Source organism: Denticeps clupeoides, chromosome 16 (assembly GCF_900700375.1).
Source record: "Denticeps clupeoides chromosome 16, fDenClu1.1, whole genome shotgun sequence".
Taxonomy (NCBI): Eukaryota; Metazoa; Chordata; class Actinopteri; order Clupeiformes; family Denticipitidae; genus Denticeps; species Denticeps clupeoides.
Genome location: NC_041722.1, coordinates 9,165,353 through 9,178,161, shown reverse-complemented (window position 1 = coordinate 9,178,161; position 12,809 = coordinate 9,165,353). Strand labels below are relative to the sequence as shown.

Here is a 12,809-nt window from a genome sequence, read left to right as displayed (position 1 = left end):
CTACAGCAGTTTTCGTCTTACGTAACGGCGACAGCGAGGCGCTTAAATAATTTGTTGTCTAAGGTGGCTGGTGCGCGCTTTAAAGAAATCGTTTCACGGAGTAAATGACACTCTGAGTTCATATTCAATTGCAGAACTCACAGAACTGTTACGCAACGACCCGTTCGAAACTTTTTTTTAATAAAGTCGGCAATTTTTTACATTCCTTGAATTGTTTTAAACTCTTGTGTAGGCTTGTGGCCATCCCTGTATTCTTATATAGTCATCAGATGCAACGAGGTCTCAACGAGAATCGCGACGGAATCACGAGTCTAGCGAAGCTGAATCGGTTCGGCGATTAGATTCGGTTCAGTTTTAAATTTGTTTTTATGATGTTGGCTTCTGTGTTTGCAAAATAATTGGGGTTTTACAATAATTATTCAACAGGGTGATTTATTTATTGCACACCATTATTACCAAACTGCGTTTGAAGCAAGCTTTTGACGTGCTATTCCCCTCTACTGTATTGGAACTTTTACTTTGAAAGTGTGGACTCGTATTCTGAAATGACTCCTTGTTTCCTGTGGCGCTGGGACGTGAAAGTAGACACAACAACCTCCTCTAATTTCTGGACCCACGTAATTTTTCCCTAGCGCATTGCCAAAGCGCATTTATGTAGCACCCGAGCGGCGTGATTTTATTTTCTTTTGTTAATGTGTGTTTTATACTTAATTTATATCGTGCAATTGTTCCGCTTAATTGTTCCGCTTTTCGTGACGCGCCTCCGTCGGTCGTGTTGACGGGCGTTGTTGTCGCCGACTTCACACTCGCGCACCCCAAGTGTCAGCGTTGCGTCGATTACGAGAGTGATGTGGAGTTATGGATGTATTAACTCGCCGGTTTAAATGCGAAGTACTCGCGTTTTGGCTGTTTACGTCCTAGATACGTTGTCGTCGTACACACGCGGAAGACCGGCGTTCTCCCGTGCGCGTAGGAAGCAGTTGGACCATGCTAGCTCATTAGCGGAGAGCGTTAGCATAATAGTCCTTAATAAATACCAGACATAAGAGTGTAAACTGTACTGACTACGCAGTCCTCTGGTGTGTGTTGTGGTTGCGGGGTTTCATGTGGCTTTGTGTTTTCTTTTTTTTAAGCGTGGTGTTTGATTAGCTGGCGAGCTGGATGCGATCTGACTGAGGCCGGGGACGTCTGGAAAATTCTGCGTTTAACAAGCTCTCGTTCTAACGTCTGTTGTGGCTATTCAGTCTGGAGTTTTAAGTTGAGAATCAAGATGCAAATTTGTAAATCTGCATTTGATTTTATACAAAAAAGTTGACGGACTTCCCCTTTAATGTTGCCCTCCAAAATATAACGAAATAACAGAGTCATACAAAAATAGTACCCTTAAAAAATAGTTCTGATGTTTATTGTCCCATCATACAGTGCAATCAGATAATCCTGGATGTGCAGTTCACCTGGCACTCTTCTCGTAAAACAGCGATGGATTAAAAAGGCCTTTTTACTGTCATGGCATCAGAACTCCATGAAACAATATGCATGGCCAGACAGGAACGACACAAGAACCTGTTCCTGAACTACAGGAACCTGAACCACTTTCCCGTGGAGCTGTTGAAGGATGAGGGTTTGCAGTTTTTGGAGCGCCTGTATATGAAGAGGAACTCGCTCACAACATTGGTGAGCGTTGGCGGTCTTTTGGTCACGTCTGCTTGATGCAGTACGCTTTTTTTATCATGAGACGCAGCACAGAGTGGCGCTTTTGTTCAGGCCGGACATGTTTCATTTTCATAAACATGCAAATATAACCAAATAAGTGTTTGTTTTTTCTTTTTAGCCTGACAATCTCGCACAAAAACTCCCAAACCTGATTGAATTGTGAGTATGTTGTTACTTCGTAAAAACTGGATGTTTACTTCATAATTGTTAATTGTATAAATATAAAACTGTGCAGTGTATTGTTTCTCATGGACCCCAAGGGATCCAAAAATGCATAAAACTGCAATGAAAGTTAGTGGACATATTTGCATCCTGACTGTTAAACCTGCAGATAAAGTAGTGTTTGGTAAGCTAACAAACCTATGAAGTCATGATTTCACTGGCAAAACAGCCCAGTTTGGGAATTTGGGCATCATCTGTGTGTGTGTGTGTGTATATAAATACATATATTTTACCATTGTGTCTGTGTTTTCTAAGATGCCCAATAGAGGTCAGTACAAAATGCCATGCATACACATATTCTTGCCGAGGTTTCATAACACGTGTCTCTTTTTTTGTCATAAAGATATCTGCACTCCAATAATATTGCCATCATTCCAGAAGGTAACTTATTTATTTTTCCATATAAACTGCAGAGTAATATAAGGGCTTCCTGAACTGTTTGATAGGATTCTACTTACTTATAGCGCAACGTAATAAAAGTTATTTTTAAATAACTCACACAGAAATAATCACAGTTGACAATCCAATCAATAATTGAGCAATAACCCATCAATGAAAATATGCTTAAATATAGTATGTCTGAAATAGTGATCCATATTTTTTATTTACATGTTCAAAATATTTCCACAGCTATTGGTAACCTGGCCAAGCTTCAGTCCCTGGATTTAAGTGACAATGCTCTGCAGGTCCTGTGCCCACAGATAGGCAGGCTGAAGTCTTTACGCCACCTGAGATTGGCCAACAACCAGCTGAAATTCCTTCCTCAAGGTATGCCTCAATGTGTCCAAACCAGAGTTTCAGTTTCCGTTCATCTTTATGCTGAGGACTGTGCCTCTGCTATCAATTTCAACTCTGCATCAACTATTGCATGTTGCGGAGTCAAAGCCCCATTCACCATTACTTTCCTAACTGGTTTCATTTACCTTTCAATATAAAAAAACAGTGGAGGGATAACCATAACTGAGGGATGGTGTGCATTTTAGCTACACCTATTAATTGTATGGACCTGACATGGAAAAATCAGAGTACAATAGATGGACTCACTGTTGTTCACACTTGTCTTATGCATTATCGGAGATAGTTAGTTACACCCATGACTTTCTTCATAAAGGCTAGTTGGGTAACGCGATCAGGCTGGTTTCTTAGAAGAGGAGCTACTGCTTGCTTGAGGGAAATCAGAGGTGCCTTTATGTCAAATTTTTTTTTTTTTTTAGTTAATGCGGCCTTTTTTTTCTTCTTTTTTATATATATATATATATATATTTTTTTTTTTTTCTTCCCTGTCCCTCTTATTGACTCTGGCAGTGTCAATAAAATGTTTGTTTGTTCATTTTATCTGTCAGCGCAAGTGTGCAGCCTTGTCCGGTGCAGCTCCCAATTCCGTCCATGATTGAGGTTGGCACGGTTCCTCAGCAAACCAGCCCTAGCTTCTGGCTTCCAGGTTTCCTATTTTAGCAACGAGTCAAAAAATTTGCAGTGACAAATGGAGTCTGGTATGTCAGGCAGGCGGCCAAAGCACCCTGTTTCTGAGAGAGGATTTGGGGAGATGTTGAGGGTGAATTCATGTTTACATTCCTGAAACCCCACAAATCCTTCTGTAAGCTCCCTTCAGGTAGAAGGCGCTTTTTGTTCAAACTTTTTTTTTTTTACTTTTTTCATATGAAAATGTACTATTCATTTGACTTGTGGTTTCTCCACACATCATCCATGTTTTGTGTGAAAACTTTTTCAGCCTATTTACCCCAAATCCAAGTTCCATTTTCCTCAATTTTCCATATGCTACACCTTCAGTCACCTTTCTTTGAATTAATGGCCAGAAACCAGAGCAATCTATGGAAATGAAGTTCACTGTTTTAATCTGCTATTCATTATGTATTAAATGTTTTACACCTCGAACATGCTTTGTGTATAGAATTAATTGATTAGGAGATATAAAAAGTGTAATTACCATGTTTCCAGTGGAATTGCAATTCACTAAATGATTTACTGATGGTTATTTCTGCTATGTGCCATTTGCTTAAAATACCTTCTTTCATGTGTCTCATTGAGTTGTGTCTGTGGCTGGGATATTGCATGCAACTGTTATGTGGTGTGTTGCTGAAATACAATTATGGTTTCAAATTTAGACATTCCAGCGGTGGGGATAATATTGTGGAAAACTGCCTTTTTTTTTTCTTTCTTTCTTTCTTTCTTCTTCTTCTTTTTTTTTTTTTTTTTTTTTTTTACTAATTGATGTTCCGCGGGTAAAGTGCTCTTCTTTGTGTCTCAGGTCCAGAGGGTGTGTCCCACGACTTGAATGCTCCACATGTTGAGCTATTCGGAGTGGTTTTCTTTATTACGCACTGGAAAACATTTGGTTTGCATATGAGGTTTAATAAACATATCTGTGTTAAGAGGAATATGTGATGTATGATGTGATGCTACAGATGTGCGGTCAGCAGCCAAGAAAGTAGCATGTCACTTTACTAAACCACTGAATCTAGGTAGCTTGGGAGAGGAGCCCTTGAAGGATTAGTTTGCTGCTGTAAGATGTGCTTGTGTCCAACAGATGGCGCTCACCCTGTTGACAAATTTGATTGCAGTTGGGAAACACTGTGTGTGTGTGTGTGTGTGTGTGTGTGTGTGTGTGTGTGTGTGTGGGGTGGGGAACCATCCTTCAGATGGGCTGTTAGATGACCTTCCTGACATTTTGTCTGCTTTTGTATAAACACAATGTGTGTTTACATTTTTTTTTTTTTTTACTTTCATTTACATTTACAGCATTCATTTATCAGGATAAGTTGCTCAGGGACACAATGGTAGTATGTTTGAACATTTTTTTTGTTTTGTATGGTTCATATGCGAGTTTATTACCTGCTAGGCAACTACCATTTCTTTAATGTTAATTGTGTGAAGTATATGTTTATAATATATTGGTGTTATTAAATGAAATTAGAATTTGTATTCTGTGTTATGTTAAGTTGTGTTTTATCGTCTTTGGGCAGTAGGGGGCAACAAAGCACAAGTGACCCAATCAGTGTCCCTTCCCTTTTGTTCCCCAATCAGTAATTTTTTGGTTTATTAAAATTCAATTAGTCAGTAGTCATATAACAGATCTGTGATCTATTGTCATTTCTGAAACGATCATGCTTTCCCCCCCTGCCCCATAATCTGTTAGTAAATCTAATGTGTAGGCATGCCTTATTTTTCATTCTGTCGTTCCCATGACCAGCACGGAAGTTAAGCAGGCCGGGATTACAGAGCGTGTCGAGCTGGTTTACTATCTGAACCTCCTGCTGTATCTCCCATGCAATCAGCCAGGCACCGGCTCTATACATCCGCCCTGCAAACAGAATTAATTAGCAGGGCTGTAATTGGTGTCTGTGCAGAGAGCCCCTGGCACACTACTTCTGTCTAGTACTAATTCCGCCTTAGTGTGACGTATCCGTTCTTTCTGGTCGCAGAGGTCGGAGACATGAAGGACCTGGAGACTCTGGACGTGTCCATGAACCTGCTGAGCTCGCTGCCGGAGCGGCTGCACCAGTGCCTCTCGCTGCAGTGCCTGAACGCCGACCGCAATCACCTGCGCCGCTTCCCCCGCCAGCTGTGCCAGCTGCACAGCCTCAATGAGCTCTCCATGGCTGCCAACTCCCTTTCCTCGCTGCCCCTCGGTGAGTGGATCTCCTGGCCTGACCCCTCACCTTCATTAGAGGGAACCAGGTTTTGCTTTAGCTGTTAATTGTTCTGCACATCTTATCTCATGAATTCAATGCAATACAGAAAATTGCCATTATGGAGGCCTTACTTTTTTTGTTCTAAAGTTTCACCAATAGGGATTTTTAAACAAGGCCCTACAAGTTTAAAATTCAAAACTGTTATATTGCAGATTTATTAATTTACTTCTTTTTCCTGTATCCCCTCTGCCACATGCATAACTAAGGTTGACGTAATGAGAATAATCTGTGACACGAGCAAGACTCTTAACCCTGAGTGTGTCCAGGGGGACTGTCCCTGTACCTGCTGATTGTAAAATGCTCTGGATACGGGCTGAATGCCATAAATGACCTGATCCTAATTAACCAGTGAAATGAAACCCCTCCAGTTTAGCTGGGCTCCAGGATCAGGATGGGGGAACCATGCACTATTATTTCAAATTAATAACAGAGTAATTTACAAGGATAATTTGTCTGGGACAAGACTGGCCATACACACAAATGACATGTCTATGGTGTTTGCTTCAGCTGTTGAAAAGTGTAGAAAATGTCTTTTTGGAGCAACTAATGCAGTATTGAGGGACCAATGAGGAAGTCCTGAAGGAAGCCATTTCTGACCAGTAATCATGATGAAAGACCACGCCTATGTCATACGCAAATGTGTTCTCTTGGTATTTATTGAGAGGCTTTCGCCGGAGTGGCACTCAACAAGCGTGCGCTTTGTTTCGCACGGCGCCCCCACGTGCGGCTTCATGAAAATGTTGTTACAGAGACAGCGGACAGTGTGTTAGTCAGGCACCAAGAGACACTGCTGGCCTCCCAGTCTAGTGGCTTTGATCTGGGGAGGCAGGGGCGAACTGGTGAAAACATCTCACGCCTGCCATCCTTTACACGGCCACATGAAAAGAAGCGTTTGTGGGCACTGGGGCACTTCCTTTCACCGTAAACCCGGCCAGATGTGAAGAGCCGAACTACTGTCTGTCTCTTTCCCGTTTTTTTTCTCTCTCTCTCTCTCTCTCTCTCTCTCTCTCTCTCTCTCTCTCTCTCTCTCTCTCTCACTCACACCCACCCACAGCGACACAGACGCTTCACCCTGGGGTAGTGAGGCCTTCACTGCTTGAAGCCATGTAGACTGTGATAACCTTAAATAACTGGTAATTACAGGCTCTCGCTGGCCCTGCACCGCAGTGAGCGTCCCGCATTTGTAAATGTTCTTTATTTAGATTTTGATTGATGTCCTGGTGATCAGCAGCCCTCCTCCCCTTCTCAGCCGTGCGCTGCCGTCACATCTGTGCTGGGGTAATCGTCTGCCGGTTGCCTCGGCCAGTGTAGCGGTGGCGCCGGGAGTGTCCTGGGCGGGCGGACGTGTGGGTGCAGGTGTGGGGAGCCCCACACTGCATGGTTCTGCTGGAGCCCTGGGGGGACGCTGCAGCGGGGCGCTAATGAGCCTGGCATGCTAATGAGAGCGTAGCTTCAAAGGCAGCCTATCTGCACACGCGCGTGATAAGCACCAGCTGAAGGTCACGTCAAGGGCAGAGTGCGTTGGTGCTGCCGTGCTCCGTGCGCCCCATGTTCGAGTCACGAGCGGGTGATATTGTTGACGTTCTATGCAGTCACAATGCAGCTATCTATGAAGCAACATTCAATTCAATCATTTTTCCAGTACTTTCTTTACCAGCAGAGTGATGATAACATGTGTATTTGTTAGATCTAGGACGTTCCCGGGAGCTGCAGTTTGTCTTTGTGGACAACAACGTTCACCTGAAGGGTCTTCCGTCGTACCTGTACAACAAAGTGATTGGCTGCAGCGGGTAACAACCTTTTCTCACAGGCTCATGTTATGCTAATCAACCTCGAGTGTTTGCTCATTGACAAAAACATGAATCCATGGTGGTGCTTTGTCTTTTTAACTCTGATTTTTGCATAGGTGTGGCCTGTCTACCCAGGTGTCTGATGGGAAGGTGCTGACCTTGGCTCTGGGGGAGGTGACTGTGCCTCTGCCGATGGAGGTGAAGGCCATTGGCTCAGATTCTGACCGGGTGGTGCCCTTGGAAGAGCTGGCCATGAGGGTTCTTCACAGCATGTACAGCCGTTACCCAAAGGGTGAGAGATGCCAGGTTCCATCCTTCAACATATTAATGCCAGCTGTGAGCCAGAGCAGTGCACATACACATATCAAGTATAGTCAATGTGAACTAGGTGTGTGCATCTATCTATATGACTCAAAATGATTCACATTTGGTGAAAAGCCATGACGTGCAGTGTTTGACCGGTCGTTGTTCACACCTCTTTGAATTAGAGTAGAATTAGCAGCAACATGTTATGTCGGATCCAGGCTACATTTTAGATCGAGCCAGGGTACAGTGTAGTCAAACTTTAGGAATTTGACCTATAGTCATTTAATCTCTAAAGCTAATACTGTGTCAGTAGTGTAGTGTGCATGGGTGTGTAATTGCAAAATCTGATTTACATATGATGTTAGCCTAAAACAATCAGGTATAAAAGATGGTTGTTTATTTAGCATGAAGATTTTTTATGTTTGTACAGGTGGCATATAATAAAATAATGGGCCACTACATCTCCCCAGATCAGCTTGGTTTATTTAATTGCTTGCTTGAGTCTGTCAGAAATGTATTTATTTCTTGTTCAGTGCCACCATGCTTCGGAGTTGTTAATAGGAGTTTTTGTAATGTTTTCTAATTGTCGTTGTTGATACATAGTAGGGGTCTCCGATCCCAATCAACTCTATTCTCCTTTGTTGTCCCTGGCTGGTGGAACAACTTGCCCTGCTCCATTCTAGCCGAGACTACCACCACCTTTAAGAAGCAGTTGAAAACCCACTTATTCAAAAAGTATTTCAGACGAGTCTAACACTAACACACGCACATGCACACACACTGCACAAAATGTAAAAAATAAATAAATAAATAATAATTTCAGAGCATGTTCTTTTTCTGACAAGTTAGGCCTTATCAGGGCTCTTAGTTTTGTAAACTCAAAATCTATAGAAACCGAACGAGAATTGCTGGAGTCTTCCTCTTGTAAGTCGCTTTGGATAAAAGCGTCTGCTAAGTAAAGTAAATGCAATGCATGGCTCATAACGTTCTCATTTACAATACAATGGCAACTGTGTTTCTTTTTACAGATCTTAAATTCCTGCCTCCCATACTGTTGCCTAAGAGCTTGCTGGATCTCCTGCAGTGTCCCTTGGGCCACTGCCATCGCTGCAGCCAGCCCATGTTTACTATCGTGTACCCAAAGCTTTTCCCACTCAGGGAGACACCACTGGCAGGCATCCACAGGAGGTAATGCCACCTGGACAGCAGTTCGGCTTGCAGCATCCCGCACACATGCAACCAACACACACACTCCAGCTCTTATCAGTTTAACCTGTGTGTGTGTGTGTGTGTGTGTGTGTGTGTGTGTGTGTGTGTGTGTGTGTGTGTGTGCCAGGAAAAGTGCTGATTAGATGAAAGTGCTGGATTTTCTTCTTTTTTTGCGCTGTCTCTTTTAATTTGTACCTTGACACGGCTCTTTTCATATTAACGTCTTGTCCACCAACGTTTTGCTTTTGCTGGGGGTGGAGATGCATTAAGAGATATAATCACTGCAGTAATTACCACTTGTCCAGATGGTCACATGGCATGGCAGCCATATGTGATGGTCTCAGTGCTCCCATTACAGTGTGGGATGTTGAGATAACAGTATTGGTTCATCTTTTGGTCCTATCCTCTCCCTCTTCCCCTCTCCTCTCCTGCTGTTCCAGCCCTTGTCCCTGGCATTTGGCTCAGGTTTTCAGGGACTGGGAAGCTAATTGAAAGGGATGGCTGCTCAGGCTGACTTCTTTTGACAGGAGAGCTTTGGCAGGGGAAGCTGGGACGCCTCACGCTGGGAGTTTATACAGTGGAGGGCTGTGTGTGCCTGAAACACGGTGCTGTAGAATGGCAGCTCGCTCTGGGATGGAGCTGGGCGGCTGCCAGAAGGACTGCATGGGTTTCACTGCATAAAGCACCTCTAGCTGTCATTTAGACCCGTGAGGGGTGTTTGATGTGCAGGCCCTTCTTGAAACAAAATAAGTCATTGGGCAGCTTGGAGGTCACTCCCTCTGCCCTAATACATCAGCATGGAGAACATATCATTTCTATGAATTTGTAGACTAAGTAAAAATTTTAAAACGTGGTATAGTATTTTCATGATTAAACGGTGTGAGCCGTAAAAAAAAAAAAAAAAAACGCCGTACCCAAGTCATTCTTCTGCAGACGGGCATATTACAGCTGTCACACCAACACTTCATTTATTTCTTTTTTGCCCAACTTACAAAACGGGAAGCTGCGGCAGGGTGATTACAGCGTGTCTTCAGTGAAAGTGATTTGGCTGCAGCTCAGACTCAGAGCTGGAGACCGGCCAGCTCTCTCAGGCTGCGTCGGAGGAGATCTTCCTCGTTCCCTTGCACACGCTTTCTCATGTAGCCCCTCCTGATTTTGTTTTCCTCTCCTTGATCTCAACAGAACCACAGTGAGCTTTGTGGCATACTGCTGCTCCAGCCAGTGCGTGCGGACGTTCGACCTGCAGGGATGACAGCCCTGGCCTGTGGGTTCCGAGTTTGCACTCCGTTCCACCCACACAGACACTAAGGATAGAGGAGTTTCTGGACCTATAAGCTGCTGATGAACAGACTTCAGTTGCACGCTGACTTCTCACAAGCAGCCTTTGTGGGTTTGGCACCGTTCAGTTGCCGAGATGAGCATGCTGCTTATTTAAGAGTGGCCTTTGAAGAAAGAAAAAATACATATATATGGTTGAGTGTGTGACCGTGTATTATTTTGTGAGAGGAGGCTCTTCAGCAGTCAGCACCTTAACAAGATCACCACTACCACATGGATTCAAAAGATTTTCACTACTCAAATGTTTTTTGAAATGTTTAATAGTGTCTAGATGTTGGTATTTTGAAATGATTTCTAAATTCTCATTGGGGAAAATATGCTTTTAAGATGAGTTAGGAGGTTATTTTAGATATTTACTAAATTGTTTAAAAAAAAAAAAAAGATTTATATGGGTTTGTCTCCATTGATACACGAAGGTCAATCAGGGCAATGGTAGTCATGGAGGTTTATCATGTGTCTTTTAAATGCACTTTGGCTTACTGTGTTTCATTTTATGATTGGGCCAGTCTTCAGTTGTGAGATCATGCATTACCTAGTTTGTGTAATTCTTTGGAAGTTGTCTGAACAAGTCACGTCATCCTAGTGTTTTTGAGAGGTTTGTTGCACTGAAGTTCCTTGAGCCTTTGGTAATTAAAGCGATATCAGTTTGTCTGACTGAATGCTGGTGGCTTCAGATGTGGAGCATGAGGAATGTTTTTGTTTTCTACAGAGGAACATATTTTGGACGCTCTAAATAACATTTGTTCAGAAGAAAAAAATATGAAGGGGTTCAGTGCATCTGTGAACATTTCAATTATATACTTATCATTTACATTATTGCTGTGTGTGTGTGTTTTTTTTTTTTTTGTTTTGTTTTTTTTGTTTTCATGCAAAATGCTAAATTTAATTTATGAAAAATTGCTCTGTGTAATATAGAAATTATATGTTCTTAATTCCTTCTGAGTTTATCTGCACACAAACATTTCCCATGACAAGATAAGCCCAGAGGAAGGTCTCCTCTACTACGCTGTCATGGGGCGGCCTGTAGCAGGCGGAACCTAATGCTGGGAAGATCAAACATAGCATATAACATATTGTCTATTGTTTTTAAAAACAAAGCACACTGACATGATTTACAAAAATGTACAGATGTTTCGAGCCTTTAGTTAAACATTGACTTGAATTAATGGCTCGAATTAATAAATAGTGAGCTACATGCAAGCATGACTTTTCTAACAATCCAACAATCAGCTGCAAATTGAATTTACACCGTATAGCTCAGCAGCCAGTTCCCGATCAGATGAATGACAGAATCCTCCTGTACGTGTCACTGAGGGGAATCTCGGCGGAGCTGGTTTTAAATAGCTGGCGCATTCCTTCCGTCTGCGGGATAGAGGGGAGCGTCATTACGGGCGGACGCGGTGGGAATGTAGCAGGTGTGTCTTTGTCATTGCTCTGACAACTCGTGCACAGGTGTATCCTCGACTCTGACCTCAGCATGACCGCACATGTCACCAGGCGTTCAATTTAGCAGAATATGCTCTATTGCAATTTTTCCCCATTGCCATCATGGAGTATCTACACTCAGAACCCTTTAAACCCTTGCTGGTTTTGAATTTTGCCCTCTAAAAAAAGAAATGATCAGTCTATAATTTCAAAAGTATGTTTATTTGAACAGTGAGAGACAGAAAAAGAACCAAAAAAAATTCACGAAAGTTTGATTTGATCCCTTTTGCAAAACAGGATTTAAACCTCTGCTGGCAGTCGCAGAGGTCAAACATTTCTTGTAGTTGGCAAAAAAGTTTTGCACATAGTCGATGTTTGACGACAAGAACCTTCGGGTCCCTCCACAGATTTTCTATGGGATTAAGATCTGAAAATTGACTAGGACAGTCAGATTGACTGAGCAAATCATTGTCATGCTGGAGGTTCTCACCCAAGATTTGGTGGTACATAGCCCCATCCATCCTCCATTTGGTTTCGGTGCAGTTGTCCTGTCCTATTGGCAGAGAAACACAAATATGTTTAAACAGTGAGTATGAACTGATGAACTTTATATTTAAAATGCATTACTTGGATGTTGTTGTTTTTTTTTTTTTATTATTCTGTCTCTCGCTGATAAATTAAAGCTACCTTTAAAATTAAACACTCATCAAATTATGACTGTACAGTATAGTACAGGCCAAAAGTTTGGCACACCTTCTCATTCAATGCGTTTTCTTTATTTCCATGACATTGGTCATGAACACATGTGGAGTTATGTACTTAACAAAAAAAGGTGAAATTACTGAAAACATGTTTTAAATTCTAGTTTTGTTCAAAATAGCCGCCCTTTGCTCTGATTACTGCTTTGCACACTCTTGGCAACCTCTCAATGAGCTTCAAGATGTTGCCACTTGAAATGGTTTTCCAACAGTCTTGAAGGAGTTCCCAGAGGTGTTTAGCACTTGTTTGCCCCTTTGCCTTCACTCTGCGGTTCAGTTCACCCCAAACCATCTGGACTGGGTTCAGGTCCGGTGACTGTGGAGGCCAGGTCTCC

The 12,809-nt window shown here is 42.6% G+C and overlaps 1 protein-coding gene across 1 annotated transcript; it reads left to right on the top strand.

Annotated features, from left to right (window-relative positions):
* Positions 1–226: 226 nt before the first annotated feature.
* lrrc28 (leucine rich repeat containing 28) lies at positions 227–11,107 on the top strand. The gene is made up of 9 exons (XM_028956153.1): positions 227–1,674; positions 1,832–1,872; positions 2,279–2,316; positions 2,566–2,703; positions 5,379–5,585; positions 7,336–7,438; positions 7,555–7,730; positions 8,773–8,932; positions 10,136–11,107. The coding sequence occupies exons 1-9, from the start codon at positions 1,507–1,509 to the stop codon at positions 10,203–10,205; spliced, it is 1,101 nt and encodes a 366-aa protein (XP_028811986.1). The 5' UTR covers positions 227–1,506; the 3' UTR covers positions 10,206–11,107.
* The last annotated feature ends 1,702 nt before the right edge of the window (positions 11,108–12,809 follow it).

What these genes read in the sequence shown, in the direction of transcription:
- lrrc28 (XM_028956153.1), top strand. Translation starts at nt 1,507, where the DNA reads ATGGCATCAGAACTCCATGAAACAATATGCATGGCCAGACAGGAACGA. An exon ending in CTCCCAAACCTGATTGAATT is followed by an intron (nt 1,873 to 2,278) that starts GTGAGTATGTTG and finishes TTTGTCATAAAG; the next exon opens with ATATCTGCACTCCAATAATA. An exon ending in GTACAGCCGTTACCCAAAGG is followed by an intron (nt 7,731 to 8,772) that starts GTGAGAGATGCC and finishes TTCTTTTTACAG; the next exon opens with ATCTTAAATTCCTGCCTCCC.